Source organism: Rhipicephalus microplus, unplaced genomic scaffold, assembly GCF_043290135.1.
Source record: "Rhipicephalus microplus isolate Deutch F79 unplaced genomic scaffold, USDA_Rmic scaffold_32, whole genome shotgun sequence".
Classification (NCBI taxonomy): domain Eukaryota; kingdom Metazoa; phylum Arthropoda; class Arachnida; order Ixodida; family Ixodidae; genus Rhipicephalus; species Rhipicephalus microplus.
The window spans coordinates 2,497,419-2,512,002 of NW_027464605.1; the positions used below are offsets into that span (position 1 = coordinate 2,497,419).

The following is a 14,584-nucleotide window of genomic DNA, read 5'->3' on the forward strand; positions in this document are numbered from 1 at the left end:
AGAGCCCCCGCCAGTTTCCGCTCATAGCGACAACTTAACAATCACGCACACCGTGGATGCGGCCAGCGGACAGACCATTCACGGATTACCGATAAAACCCTCCGAAGCTTCGCCCCTCTCATCATCATTCATTCTATGGATATGATGTAATTTTTTTTCTAGAAGCGCGCAAAGCTGTGCTAGCAGACGTCGTAGGCGTCGCGGATATCCTCAGCTTATGGCAGTAGCTTCCGTAGCTTGGCAACAACAAAGAAATTGCAGCGAAGATGCGTTTTCGAAAATCGTTTTAAATGCGAAGCAATTCTTAGCGAGCTTCGGTGACTTTGAGTCAGTCTATCTATCTATCTATCTATCTATCTATCTATCTATCTATCTATCTATCTATCTATCTATCTATCTATCTATCTATCTATCTATCTATCTATCTATCTATCTATCTATCTATCTATCTATCTATCTATCTATCTATCTATCTAGCCGCTTACGTTTGGGCATTCTCATGCTCACCCCCTTAACTGGGAGTGAACTAAAATTATCATGGGAGGGTAAGATGGTTTCGCGAATAGGATGCGCTTGTTAAAACATGAATCTGTCACAATCCCGTTGCGTACGTCGTCAAACACTTCCCGTCAGACAGTGGCCCATACACACGGGCAGGTATGTGCCCCTGGTGTGCGGGTATGTGCCGCAGGTGATTAACACTCAGTATCTACACAGGAATGAGGAGAACACCCATGGGCAATTTTAATGATTGATTTGTGGGGTTTAACGTCCCAAAACCACCATATGATTATGAGAGACGCCGTAGTGGAGGGCTCCGGAAATTTTGACCACCTGGGGTTCTTTAACGTGCACCAGAATCTGAGCACACGGGCCTCGACATTTCCGCCTCCATCAGAAATGCAGCCGCCGCAGCTGGGATTCGAACCAGCGACCTGGGCAATTTTAACGTGCGAGCGTTAGGAAATACCCGATATTGGTACCGTCGACCCGATGATTGCAAAGGAGAATTGTCAAGGTCTCAGGTGGCGTCGAACCCAAGCGTTCTGCGTGGCAATCCAGCATTTTACCCAGAGCTACGCCAAATCTCGGAACTACTTTTCAAACAAACGTTAATCTTTGTGAAACTTCAGTAGTGGTTGCCGTGCTGCCCACCCATTTTTATAAACATTACATGTGTACTTTTTTTCATACAGCCGTCACGTCGGGTTAAGGTAAATTGTGGTTAGGTGCCAATGCCATGCGCTAAGTTGATTTATGTAGCAGTGTCCAGGGCCTGCATCCTCGCGAGCATCAGCGCTTCATATCAGCTCCTGGTGTTGCTAGTACTAACATTCCAATTGACATCGCTGCGCAAGTGCAAACAACTGGTCATATAAACATCTGCAAGTGTTCAACATCTTGAACGCAACATTTGTACATACACTTAGCATCATTTCATGACGTGTCGCTCAAAAAAAAAATGCGACATGGTAACCTTCCCACCACATGCTTCGCATAACGTCGCTTCCAAGGTACGTTAGATCTACCGAATTTTTTTATTTGTTTCTTTCGAGACATATTTTGCAGTTCATCGCTGTTCGGGCAATGCGATGGTGGAGGGTTTGGCGAGCCAACAACAATTCTGTCCTCGTTTTAGCACGCAAGGTTATATTCTGTAATCCAAACGGCTAGCGCATTTCGCTAGAAGCTGCAGCTCGTGTAGTCGACTTAGTCAACTCCAGTATGCTTCTTCAAAGATGTGGAAAACGCAGAAATGTTTTTGTGCAACAGCCACCTGACTTAATAAATGCGAAGCATTTCTTAGCGAAGTTCAGCGACTTTGAGCGTATCTATCTATCTATCTATCTATCTATCTATCTATCTATCTATCTATCTATCTATCTATCTATCTATCTATCTATCTGTCTATCTATCTATCTATCTATCTATCTATCTATCTGTCTGTCTGTCTGTCTGTCTGTCTGTCTGTCTGTCTGTCTGTCTGTCTGTCTGTCTATCCATTTCTATCTATCTATCTATCTATCTATCTATCTATCTATCTATCTATCTATCTATCTATCTATCTATCTATCCGCCTACGACTTTCTGCTCTCTTGGCCGTCTCAATAATATCAATTCTAAACTTGGTATGGCATAACGTGACTGTAGGAAGAACATATTTGACTAGTCATGACATGAAAATCATGGCATGTATGTCATGAATGTCTTGATTTACATTTCATGGTCCTGCCCCTCTTGTGGTGGTTTCGTTCACATGACATGTTGCAAAACTGGTATTGTGTGGCATGATTGCATGACGAACACAAGTGACAGACCTTAACAGGAATATCATGATATGCGTGTCATGTAACAACATGACTACATGCCAGGCTCATGATGCGGTGGCGGTCGTTTCGCTAGCTTCACATATACCAAATTTGATATTACAGTACGTGTATGAACGACGAAGGTATGCGACTGGTGCAAACGTGATCAACATGAGATGCGTGTTATGTAAAAACATGACTACATGCTACGCTCATGAAGCACTCGCGGCCGTTGCGCTAGCTTTACATGTACCAAACTTGGTATTACGCGACACGAACGGACGACATAGGTAAATGACACATCCAAACCTGATAATCACGACATGCATGTCATGTACCAACATGACTACATGCCACACTGATGATGCCCTCGTGGCCGTTTCACTAGCTTCACATATCGAATTTGGTATTACGTGATGCCAATGGATGACGAAGGAGTGTGACTGGTGCAAACATGATAATCATGACATGCGTGTCATGTGAGGACATGACTCCATGCCACAGTCAAGGCGAAAATACATTTTGACGTGGTGCGCGTGCCCGCTGGCATTCATTTCGTCGCGTCACGCCGGCGTTCCACGCCAGGTGCCAGTCCAGCCATATACTCGTAGGCGCTTGCCGCACTGCGTTCTTTTGACGTGTGCGTATTTCAGAGTGTCCGTCGTCCCTTCGTCATGAAAACAGGGAGACGCAGTGTTATCTGGGTAAAGCATCGGCACGAAATGCAGCATGTCGAATTTCGCACCGGTTGCCGTCGGACCGCGCCGACGGACGCTGGTCACGCCGTTCGCGCTTGGCGTCAGACAATAAAGTGCTCACGTTTTGCTAATGTAGCGTCACTTTGCGCAGCGTGAGGGCGCGTCAACGCTACGCCGGAGTATATTGGGCCCTTCATGGTGCGCTCACTGCCGTTTTGGTAGCTCCACATGTAAAAAAATTGGAATTACGTGACGTCAATGGAAGACGAAACATGTGAGTGGTGCGAACATAATAATCCTGACAGGCGTGTCATGTAAGAGCATAACAGCATACCACGCTCATTGCGTGCTCGCGGCCGTTTCGCTAGCTCTACATATACTAAATTTGGTATCACGTGACGTGAATAGATGACGAAGGTAAACGACACACCCAAACATGATATTCATGACACGGAAGTCATGTACAGCATAATTTACCTCCACCTCGTAACGTTGTGCTGATTTTAAAGTGACATATCAAGATTTCTCATTTGCGCTTCGCATCTCATCGATTCCCACTGTACGTGGGTACTGCCATTTTTTTCGTCAATGCCTAAACAATGGGCACTTTGTACTCAAAACTGGGTGGGGGGGGGGGGGGGGGTGTTATATTGATTTCGAGTACTTGGTACTCAACTATGGGAGATCAGTAAGCCATCCCCAAATAAGAAATAACCCACGAATATGGGAGTCAAGCTTTAGGTTCTCCGTCGCTATGTCAGCATTGTCTGTAGATGCTCGGAACTGTTTAGAAAAAAATGTTTAACGATTTGGAGTACTTCGTACTCAACTATGGGAGAGCATTAAGCCGTCCCGCTATCCGCACCTCGGTTGCTATGGATTATGTTTAACTTGCCTCCGTGCAGTCGAAATGGTGTTCATGGAAACAAATATCAATTGCGCACTGCTAACATGCCTCATATTGTGAAGACATCTGGCTTGATCATGCTACTTTTTAGATTACATTAGGTCTCTTTTTCTCGTTAGCGTTTCTTTCAGCAATAAAGTTTAAAAAAACGGTATACAAAACCTCAAGTGCCAATGGTATCTTTTAGTTAAGCATCACCGAACAGAAAGTTCCTTCAACTGCATTATTACGCGCGTCTGCTAGGATCTGCTGCGCCAACAAGAGGCAATGTTTGCTTCAAGAATAATCAGACTGAAGTATTAAATCGTGAAAAAGGAGATGGTGAGCGATCACTTGCAGCATTTGTGAGAGCCCAGGAATTCCTGGTTTTCATTTTTTTTTTTCAAACGAATTCTGTAATGACGGACGAGTGATGGTGCTGATTGCTTTTCAATAATACCACTCTTTCGGCGGTTCGTGCTTAGCATCCTAGAACGCTAGTGGCCTAAAGTGGCGCCCCCACGGTTTTCACGTGAGTAGGTTGCTGCCCAGGGACGTCCGAGCACGCTAGTGTCTCGCTTTAGTTCCCTTAACCTTTTCCTCTTTATGCCGGATCGTCTATATAGTTGTTTCACTCACTCACTCACTCACTCACTCACTCGCTCGTTCACTCAAGAATCCTTGTTACCGACGAAACTTCTCCTCACCAAGAGCAGGTGCTCTCCAAAAAAATACAAAAACTAAATCAATTTTTCTAAGGAATCGAGGCTTAAAACCTTGTCGCCCCGGTCGGAAGAAACTGACGAATGTGTTCTATCCACAATGAGAAAGAAAAAAAGAAAAAGCAGTACACTTGCCATTGGTGGTTTACACAGATATTTCGTGTTTTCGAACTAACAGCGATCCACTGAAAAACTCCTAAGGTCATTACCAAAAATTACGCATTTCAGAAAAATTGTCACCTAATATACTCGACGATTCGATTCATGACAAATTGATGAAGCTAGGTTATAAGGTCAATAATTTGTACGTTAAAGTCACCGATTGTACAAAAGACGAGCATAGCCCGACTAAGGAATGCATTCACATTAAATAAACAGTGGCTTATAGTATAGCTGTCTAACACGGCAGGCAGCGGAGAGGGAGGTCAAAGATTCTAATCCTGGTGGCGAATTTCATATGTATGTTATTTTGATTTATTTTTCTTATGATTTTTTTTATTTATCTACATACGTATATGTATGTGGGGCAAGACGGCGATGGTAAAAATTTGTCTCTAATGTGCATATAATTTCTGTCGCAACAAAAATACTAGCTCTGGCACGTAGACGCACTGCTTCGCTTGCACCCATTATCCAGTAGGTGAAGGGTCACGTATAAGTTATCTAGTTTTTTTAACCTCATTTTGCAGTTGAATTTGCAATCCGCTTGTAGGTTGTCTTTTTGAAATAGCGATAAACTGATGCACTTTTCCGTTCTCTTACAGGTAAGCATTTCACCTTACTCTAAAGTTTTTCCCCGACGACGATGGGTAAGTTCCATCAGCTGTGGCCTGCCTCATTGGTAACCTATGATTTTTGTCACTGCTAAAATCAACAGCATCAACCATGCTTTCTGAGAATTTCAAATGCTTGTAGGATTTCATTTAAAACAACATACGAAGATGTGTTATTCCTCAGCCTGTTTTCGATGATAGGGATTACTGAATTAATGTAAAGAAAATTTTTAGTGATTTCGGAATTAGATTTAGAGTCTTCCGCATTCCATTTTAGTGCTTTAATTATTGGCATACCATTTCCTAGCTGAAGATGACAGTAGTTTGTTACTGTAGCATCGTTCTTAAATTCTGGAAATCTACAAAGTACGACGACTGCCACAGATTTTTCAGTGGTCAACACACATGTCAAGAAAGGTGCGTCACGCGAACTGTAGACATCGGCACGAGCGATGTCTACAGTTCGAAGCAAGTCAAGTCACCACGAGCATGTCCGGCTACATTGACGTGGCTGTCTTGCATCTACCTAATCAGCCTTGATGCGCGGTTTCTATATTACAGCGAAAGCTATTATGAACTCACTTTTCGTGTCACGCGTAATTCCTGTTGTCTTCCGCCGCCGCCACCGGTGTCTGTAACCACGAGCGAAAAAAAAAACTTTTGCACCAATAACACACTAGAGCTTTAAACCGGGTCCAGTGGGTGCCAGCCCAATATTCTACCACTGAATTACGGTGGTGCTTGTAACTTGTTGTCAAACTATCCTTAGAGAGGCATGACCTAGCACCGATAACACAGTGGGACTCGAACCCAGGACCGCTGGGTAACAGCCCAGTGTTCTACCACTGAGCTACAGCGGTTTTTTTTCATGGTATTTATTAAAGTACTTGAGCAATAAAGACAGAATAAAGCGAACAAAAGTACAATCAAATCGTGAAAGTAAGCGTTCAAGCGTTACTCATAAACACTAAATGGCTAACACAGCACGAGTTCTTCACATGGAGAGTTCTTCACATTGTGTTATACAAACAAAAAAGGGGTGAGGTCAAACAGTTCTCTAAGACGGAGTACCAGTCCGGTCTAAAGTCTAGCTCGTCGTAAATGTTTTTAGGTGGATAGCCATTTGAATGAAGTGTGCTCTTGAAGAGGTGGTGGGCTCTGCATTGTGGTCTTGCATTCGTGTCTTCCACAAGCTGTGCGAACCCATGAGGAAAAACATATCATATGGTACTTCATCAAGCGTTGCTGGTAGAAGATAACGTATTGTGTGAGAATTAATGACGAAACGTTTTTTCAGTGCTCGCTGAAGGACATCCCAAAATAGTATGGCATTTTTGCAGCTAACAAAGCATTGTTCAATCGTTTCCGGCACATCACATAGACGGCAGTTAACAGACGGAATGAAAATACCTTTTCTTTCTAACCATGTGTTTACCGCCAATGTTTCAGAGTGGAGTTTATAGAAGAATGTTTTTGAATTCGGTGGAATGTACATTTTGCGCACTCGCTTTAACACATCGTGACCTGGAAGATTGGAGTACAGTGAACGGTGCAATGGAGGTGGAAATAGTGTATTCAGTAGGTCCTTATACAGCACTTTGCGCGATACTGTGTACAGGTATTCTACAGAAAAGGGAGCTTTAAGGAACTGAACTGCGAGGTAAACTTCCTGCATGAATCCCTACAAGCATGGGCGTTCGGAGAAGTTGGATGAAACAATTAAATCTGGTAAGGAATCAACAAGTGTAACCTGCAAGAAGGAACGAATTTCAGTATGGGAATTGTCTCGAAAAAAGAAGAATTGGGACACTATTTGCCATGGATAAAGGTGTTTTAGTCCTAACCCACCCTCACTAACTGGCTTGAATATATTATCACAACGCATGGGCTCAAAAGTCGAAGACTATTTGAAAGTAGCGAAAATCTGATGAAAGCGTTGTATATAGATTCTTGCGCAATTAATAAGTTGCAATACATAGTAAAGCTTTGTCGCTAACAAAGTATTGCGAGCTTCAGCTCTCCCAAATATCGAAAGTCGATAGGGAACAAATGTCTGGGCCTGTCGTTCAAGCTTAGGGACGCGTTCCTTCCAGTAATGCGCACTGAATCTATATGCATGCAATTGTACACAGAGGAATGTTGGAGGAGTTCTTGTCCAATTAATCCCTGCAAAGTGGTTCGGTGTGCTACCCCACAAGCCAAACCACAGTCCTAAACTTTTAGAGCCATTTAAACGAGCTCCTGATACTACGCGAAACTTTTCAATAGTATATACCACATTTTCGACACTTGGTTTATCTGTGCAAAAGAATGTGACATCGTCTGCATAAGCCAATACTTTAACCTCACTGCCTAATATTCTAAAGCCACGAATGCAACTCGACTGTATTATGCTTAAGCACAGTGGTTCTAGATAAAGTGCAAATAAAAGAGGTGACATCGTGCATCCCTGTTTTACAGAAGAGCGAATAGAAACTGGCTTGGAGAGTTGACCATTAACTATCAGACGAGTTGAGCATTCATTATGGCATAATTTGACGCCTTTAAGACAACTTTGCCAACATTAGCTTGTTCGAGAAGAGAAAAAGGAAGGAATGACGAACACGATCAAAAGCTTTTGCGAGGTCTACCTGTAGCATTGCAAGATTTTTGTGAGAACCATGACAGTATTGAAGCACTGTTCGAGCGACATGTATATTGGTTTGTATGGATCGACCTCTGATCCCACATGTCTGATGAGACCCAATGAGGATGGACATAGCAAATTGCAACCTATTTGCTAATACTTTTGCGAAAATTTTGTAGTCCACGTTTGACAGCGATATTGGTCTGTAGCCCTCGACGAAGCGAAGTTTTTCCTTGTCAGTTGTTTTCGATATTAACACAGTGTGACTTCTGCAAAAAGAATATGGGAGTGTATCCATGTCATAACTTATCTGAAAAATATTCAGCAATATAGGAGCAAGTGTTTTCTTGAAAGTATTGTAAAATTCGCCTGAGATGCCATCAGGGCCTGGTGTTTTCAATAAAAGCAAGTTGTCGATTGCTTGCTCGATTTCCTGTATAGTAATGAGCCCATTAATGACTGCACAATTATTGTCCTTCAAGGGGTTCACAAGAGAAACAAAACTAGCCTTGAGGTGAGCGTCAAGGTCATCAGGGGGAGAGCTAAATAAGCTGGTATAGTACGTTTCGAACGCCAAAGTATTGTCTCCGTTATCTTTTATGAGCACATCGTTAAAGTACAAGTCTGGAATAACTTTAGAAATCGCATGGCGTTGCTCATCAAGTAAAGCTTGGCGCGTCCGTTGCTCAGAATTTAAAGTGCGCTGATTCCGAGATCTAATACGTGCCCCTTGGTAGCGAGAAGCATCATATCTCTGTAGTTGGCACTTAATATTCCAATGTCTTTGATGTACTTTCCCTGCATTTCGCATTCCATCTCATAAAGATTGCAAAGACCTTTAACAAGTATCTTTTCATCATTCTTTCTATAGAAAGACTTAACAGCCCCAATTTCTAAAGCTATAGCACGAACTTCTTGTTTAAAAAGCTCCCAAGCAGCGAAGATATGAAAACAAATCGAAAAAGATTGCCTCAATGCCATCTGGACGCGATTCATGAATTCCTGATCGCATAGGGGCTTCGCATTCATTTTCCAAAGGGCCCACTGGGGACGGAATTGTTTGTGAAGATTTTCACCAATTTGCGCTATGACAATACAATGGTCTGGGAATGATACAGCTTCGGTGCTGCAGGAAATTTTACGAGATAGGAGTGATGAGGACACGTAAATCCGCTCAAGGCGAGCATGAGAACTGCCTTGTACTCTTGTATAAGCTGTGTCCCGATTCGAGACCCCTTTGTCAATTAGTCCTGCATTATCTACAATACCGGATAAAAGCTCACCACTCCTGTCTCTCTTTCCAGACGAATTATAACGATCAATAGCTTCACATACGCAGTTGAAATCTCCCATAAGTACCGTGCATCTGTCGAAGTCAATTAAATTACGCACTTTTTCAAATAACTCAAGTCGTTTCGGAACATCATTAAACGCATATAGATTGATAATTCTCCATGGCACTCCTTGCAACAAAAAATCACAGTATATATACCTACCCTCTTCATCAACACTAGTGCAGAATGCTGAACAGAGTAGGCTTTTTCTCAGAAACAACCAACAGCCCGCAGATAAACCTTTAGCATGTGAGACACACGCATTAAACTGAGACAGAAAAGGCCGCAGGGCCTTCTCGGCCTCTTCCTCGCTCTCTATCTTTGTCTCTTGGATGGTGACAAAGTCGAGACGCTTCCGATTGAGAAGTCTATGAAGCTGTGCTTGTTTCTGCGAAGACCTAGGGCCGCGTACGTTCAAGGTGGCAAATAGGAGTCGTTCAGACTGCGCCATGGTGACTACCTTCCAATTCGCTTATCGTCCCACTTGATCAGTCCCAAGAGTTGGCGCTGAGGCTTCCCGTGAACCCCCACCAGACCTCCTAGATCGGGATCGGCGACACTTCCCCTTTGGCATGGACTTTCGGCGACGGCGTGACTCTCTAGTCACTGACGCTGGGTCACTTCCTTTGCTTGAATCCGAGCTGGACGAAGCGCGACGTTTCAGTATTGCTGCATCCGTAGAGACCTGCATATCATCTTCCGACACTGCACCATGATGAAAAAGCTGCTGCGGAGCTGCAGCGCAAGCAGGCGATGAACTTTCTGCGGCATCCAGCCCAGAGTCTATATCTTGTACTGGTGGATCTTCGGCATCTTTATGGGTCAGCGCAACAGCACTCTTCATAGGAACTCCTACTTGTGCTAGGGGTTGTGCGGAGTCATTTTGGGTATGCTACTTGGATGATTCACTTGGCTCTTTGCACGCAGAAGTTTCAACTGTGTCAACAGCGAGTGACTTTCTTTCCTCTTCTGGATTCCTTGTGGTAGAGCCTGCAGCATATAACATTGATGGAGTGTCTCCCGTTGCGTCCAAAACCTCGGTGGCATCCATAATATGCTCTTGTAGGTTATCATCTGGCTGTTTTGTGTGCTGTCGCAGCTTGTTGGCGTATGTCATAACACAATCTTCGGCCGAATGACCGAAGCGTCGACAGTTGTCACAGCGAGGGGTCCTGCAGTTTCGACGGATGTGTTCAACCTTACTGCACCGAAGGCAAAGTGGTGGGCGGCCAGGTATCAGGACGAGGCTTTGCACTCCGCAGACAACAAGAATATGAGGAATATCCGCAATGCGAACTCCATCAGCAAGGGACAAAACAACATCCCTATTTAGCGTCCGCATTTGTTCTATGTCCGCTACTTTCCAGCTTTCTTGTGATATTGTCTTGACCTTCCCAAAAGCTTGCAGTGCCTCGCACACATAGGCGTCCTCCAAGCACTCAGGAAGCCACATAAGCTTCAACTTCATTTCCGTGGGCTCCGGGTTTATAGCGAGGCATCGACGACTTTTGACGAAAAATTCGCCTCTTGTGACCAACTTAGTTTTCGTCAGCGTTGACTTGCATGTGACCATCCAAACATGAGACATTTGAAATTTATCTATGGAGCTTATTTCCTTCAAGTCAATGATGTCCCGAAGATCATCTCTAAAATCTTGAACCCGGTAGGGGCGACCAGCTAAGTCCGCATGTAGAAAAACAGAGTCCACAACAAGCTTACCGGTTGGAAGGCGCGGAAGTACAACACGGTAGTCATTGCCGCTGGCTGAAGCCTGAGCAGCACCTCGGCCCATGGCCGATAAATCCTTCGAAGCGGAGAACATGAAAAACGCGTCCGTTCAGAACGTCGTCTTCGTCTTCCTCCCTGAGCTACAGCGATGCTAGTGGCTTGTTGTCAGACTTGCCTAGGCAGGCTAGATGTCGGGAAAGGAATCGCGTTAATACAACTTATAAAGCGTTTTACAACATCGAAAGAGCAACCAGTCGTCGCACAATGCGAATAGTGTAGCGAGTGGACCGTCCAATGCTTCAAACCATCACAAAAGCTTGTTCTTGTACCGCTATTAACCTTGTCTCATACCCACTTCAGCCATAATTATTCATCGCCATCAGCCACTGCATAAACAACTGGCACAAAATTCCTTACAAGTGTTTAGCGGATACCACGCTTCTCAGAAGAATGACGAAAAATAGCATAGCGAATGCCGGCCTACTACCCAAAAGATTATTGTTAATGCCCTATAGGGCACCAAGCCAGTGTGCTTGCAGTAGTTACCCAATCAGTGTTTTGAAAAAGCTCTGAAATGCCACTCTCATAGCTTTCGCTGTGACTAGTGCTGCGCCTACCACGCAGGCCTGGCTATTTTTTTTTTGTAGCACCGAGAAAAAAAGAATGAAGTGATAGCTGCCGTATAGGCACTTTTTGTAAACTATTTTACCTTAGGCATGTTGGCGCCGCTTCTTGGCCTGGTAATTTGATATCTTCTTGTTTTTGCATATTGCGACGTGAATTAATGACGCCATAGAACGTCGTAGGCGCCCATCAAATCATTTTTTGTGTATTCGTCTACCGTACAATGTTTGTTTAGTTAGTAGAGATTCAAAACACAAAGGTTAATAGCCCAACATGACGGCTCTCAAACCCATTTGTATACAACAGTCTATACCGCAAACCTATTCTTGGTTCGCGGTATCATGTGATTGTGATAATGGCATGCCTCGTTTTAGTTCTTGCTTCTATTCCTTGGCTGAACATTTAACATAGTGCCGAAGTGCTTGCTGCAGCTGAGTTGATAAACACGGATAAAACGTGCAAAGGAGGCACGCCATTGGTGTCAGGCATGCTCAAATGTGGCTCATTTACGACATTAGATGTCACTCGTGCTATTTCTAGCGTGACGCTTCTTCGTTCGAGACATGAGTATATATTGACCATGCTTTTTATTTATTTATTTTTAGTTTCGTAGGAATACTGCGAATTTCACATTGCCTTTTCAGCAGGATGCGCATAACTTTTCCGCCAGCATGTTGCTTTCAGAGAATAGGGAGTACAATACGAGCGTGTTAAAACATCTGCATACGCGACTCGGAGATGGAGCTTGCTTTATTTTACTGTTTGTGCCTTCCGGCTGGTTGGGGCCATGTCGGTGAGAAGCCCACGTTTTATCCTAACACCATGGCTGTGAAAAAGTAGCCACAACTAGCGATAACGTCATACTATCCATCTAGCCGATAACGTATAATACATTTCTTCAGGCGAATATGTTATAAATTTTGTGAAGGTCAAAGACAACTCGGTACCCGCCTAAATATTTCAACCGTAAAAGATCGAGGCGAATGTCGCACTATATGTCCCACCTGGAGAGACGCGGGTGCCAAAAATAGCCCACCAGCCCGTTTGTCCGTGGAGGATTGCGACAGACGTAATATAGGGTGCCCCAACTGCTTTGCGGGGATCTTTTCAACCACATAAAAACAAGACGAATCACTTCTCGCTAGAGAGAAGCTTCACCATGAAACATCGCTAAAGCGTTTTTCTTTTCATGTCTTTTTTTACTTATGTGACAATCCTACGCATTGCATGCATAAAAAAATCGTCTTTTTTCTTTATGGTCACAAGCATTGTTATCATGTCCCAGAAACTCGCTTTTATTACACAGAAAAGAAGAAATGAAAAGATGGTAAAGGGTGTCAGCCATAAATTGGAATGGCTTCTACGGCTGTGGCTTAAGGACTAGGGACGTTACACGCGGCAACGAAGACCTTTTTGACGAAATGGTCAAACCCTCCATATTTCCTCATAAACAATGACACTATTTCTCACTTTCGTGATGAATACACTTCGTTGCTGTTTCGCAATAGTGGTGTGTGACAGGTTCAGTAAATAAAGCCAGTCGAGCTAGCTGTGAAACGTTATTCTCTCACGAGAAAAGGAAGTGAGCGTTTGATTTGCAAAAAAAAAATTGTACTTTCACAAACACACAAAAAAACACAAAAAGGAAAATACTAAGATCAGAAAAATGTTAACTAATTAGCACTGTCAGTTTCGTTAGCGAGCGGAAACCTCTAAGAGTCTAAACAGTCCTTTTCGTTAAAGTCCTCGTGTTTGAGTCCGGACGCGAAAGAAGACGGATACGGCTCACCAGCGGTTCACGCCCTTCAATAGTCCATTGGGGAAGTTGCCGTGGTGAGAGTGCATAAGCTCGGGCCCGTAGCCCGACGGCTTGCTCCCGCTCCCGGTAGACGTCATCTGCTGCGCTGTCTTCCGCTCGAACATCAGACCAAGGTCTTGCCAAGGATTCGCCAATAGCCGCTGCGGTTGAATGGTCACCAGGACCCCGTGGAAACAGTCGCCAGCTAGGTGGATGCCCTGACGCCCAGGAGGTACTCGCACCCGACGAGGTCGCACGCCGCACCCTAGCCTTCTTCTTCCAAGCACGAGCCCGAATCTCTTCTTCCTCGTTCTTCGATGCCCTGGCTCTGGATTTTTCTCCCATTCCCTTGAATTTTCTTCTTTTTCCAATCGCCAGTGTTCGCCGCACTGGCGCAATACGCCATCTTGCACACATTGTCAGTAGTTCATCTTACGCGCCAAATTTGAAAGTCACTTGACTCGCGCACTTCACTCACAACAAGAGTCCCCCCTTTGAAAAGTTTCTTTTGCGAAGAAAAATAAACTGCAGTTCAGTGCGCGAGAAGTCACCACGCGTCGTCCATTCACAAGATGTCCTTAACAAACAAACAACTTGAAGTAGTCGCTTGTCTCGAGAAAACGTAAAAATTCACAACCGGCTCATATAATCTGCGCCGACATTTTCAGAGCCTCTAATGTGCTCGACTCGGAATGAATATTCTTGTAACGCGAGGCTCCACCGTAATACCCTACTGTTCAGGTGTTTTGCCCTTAAGAGATACTGCAGTGGTTGGTGATCGGTCTGTACGACAAATGACGTTCCGTACAGAAAAACATGATACTTTTCTATCGCCCAGACCAACGCTAAGCATTCCCTCTCGATTGCTGAGTATCTCTTTTCGCGAGGCTGAAGTTGACGACTGGCATATGACACAGGGTGGAGGATGCCATCATGCTCTTGCATAAGGATAGCGCCTATACAAGAATCAGAGACGTCAGACCGAAGCACGAATTCTCTTTTCAGATCGGGTGCTTTGACGATTGGCCCAGAAGACAAAGCCTTTTTGAGTGACTCAAACGCTTCTTCTCTATCCGTGGTCCACGT

The 14,584-nt window shown here is 44.2% G+C and overlaps 1 protein-coding gene across 1 annotated transcript; it reads right to left on the reverse strand.

Annotated features, from left to right (window-relative positions):
• Positions 1-9,820: 9,820 nt before the first annotated feature.
• On the reverse strand, positions 9,821-11,182 carry LOC119164683 (uncharacterized). The gene is made up of 2 exons (XM_075884408.1): positions 10,339-11,182; positions 9,821-10,209 (listed from the first exon to the last, which is right to left on the reverse strand). The coding sequence occupies exons 1-2, from the start codon at positions 11,168-11,170 to the stop codon at positions 9,821-9,823; spliced, it is 1,221 nt and encodes a 406-aa protein (XP_075740523.1). The 5' UTR covers positions 11,171-11,182.
• Between the last annotated feature and the right edge of the window lie 3,402 nt (positions 11,183-14,584).

Excerpts from the sequence above, each read along its gene's own strand:
- LOC119164683 (XM_075884408.1), bottom strand. The coding sequence starts at position 11,170 with ATGTTCTCCGCTTCGAAGGATTTATCGGCCATGGGCCGAGGTGCTGCT. Across the intron at positions 10,210-10,338 it reads ATCAATGTTATATGCTGCAG|CACAAGTAGGAGTTCCTATG; the intron begins GCTCTACCACAA and ends CACAACCCCTAG.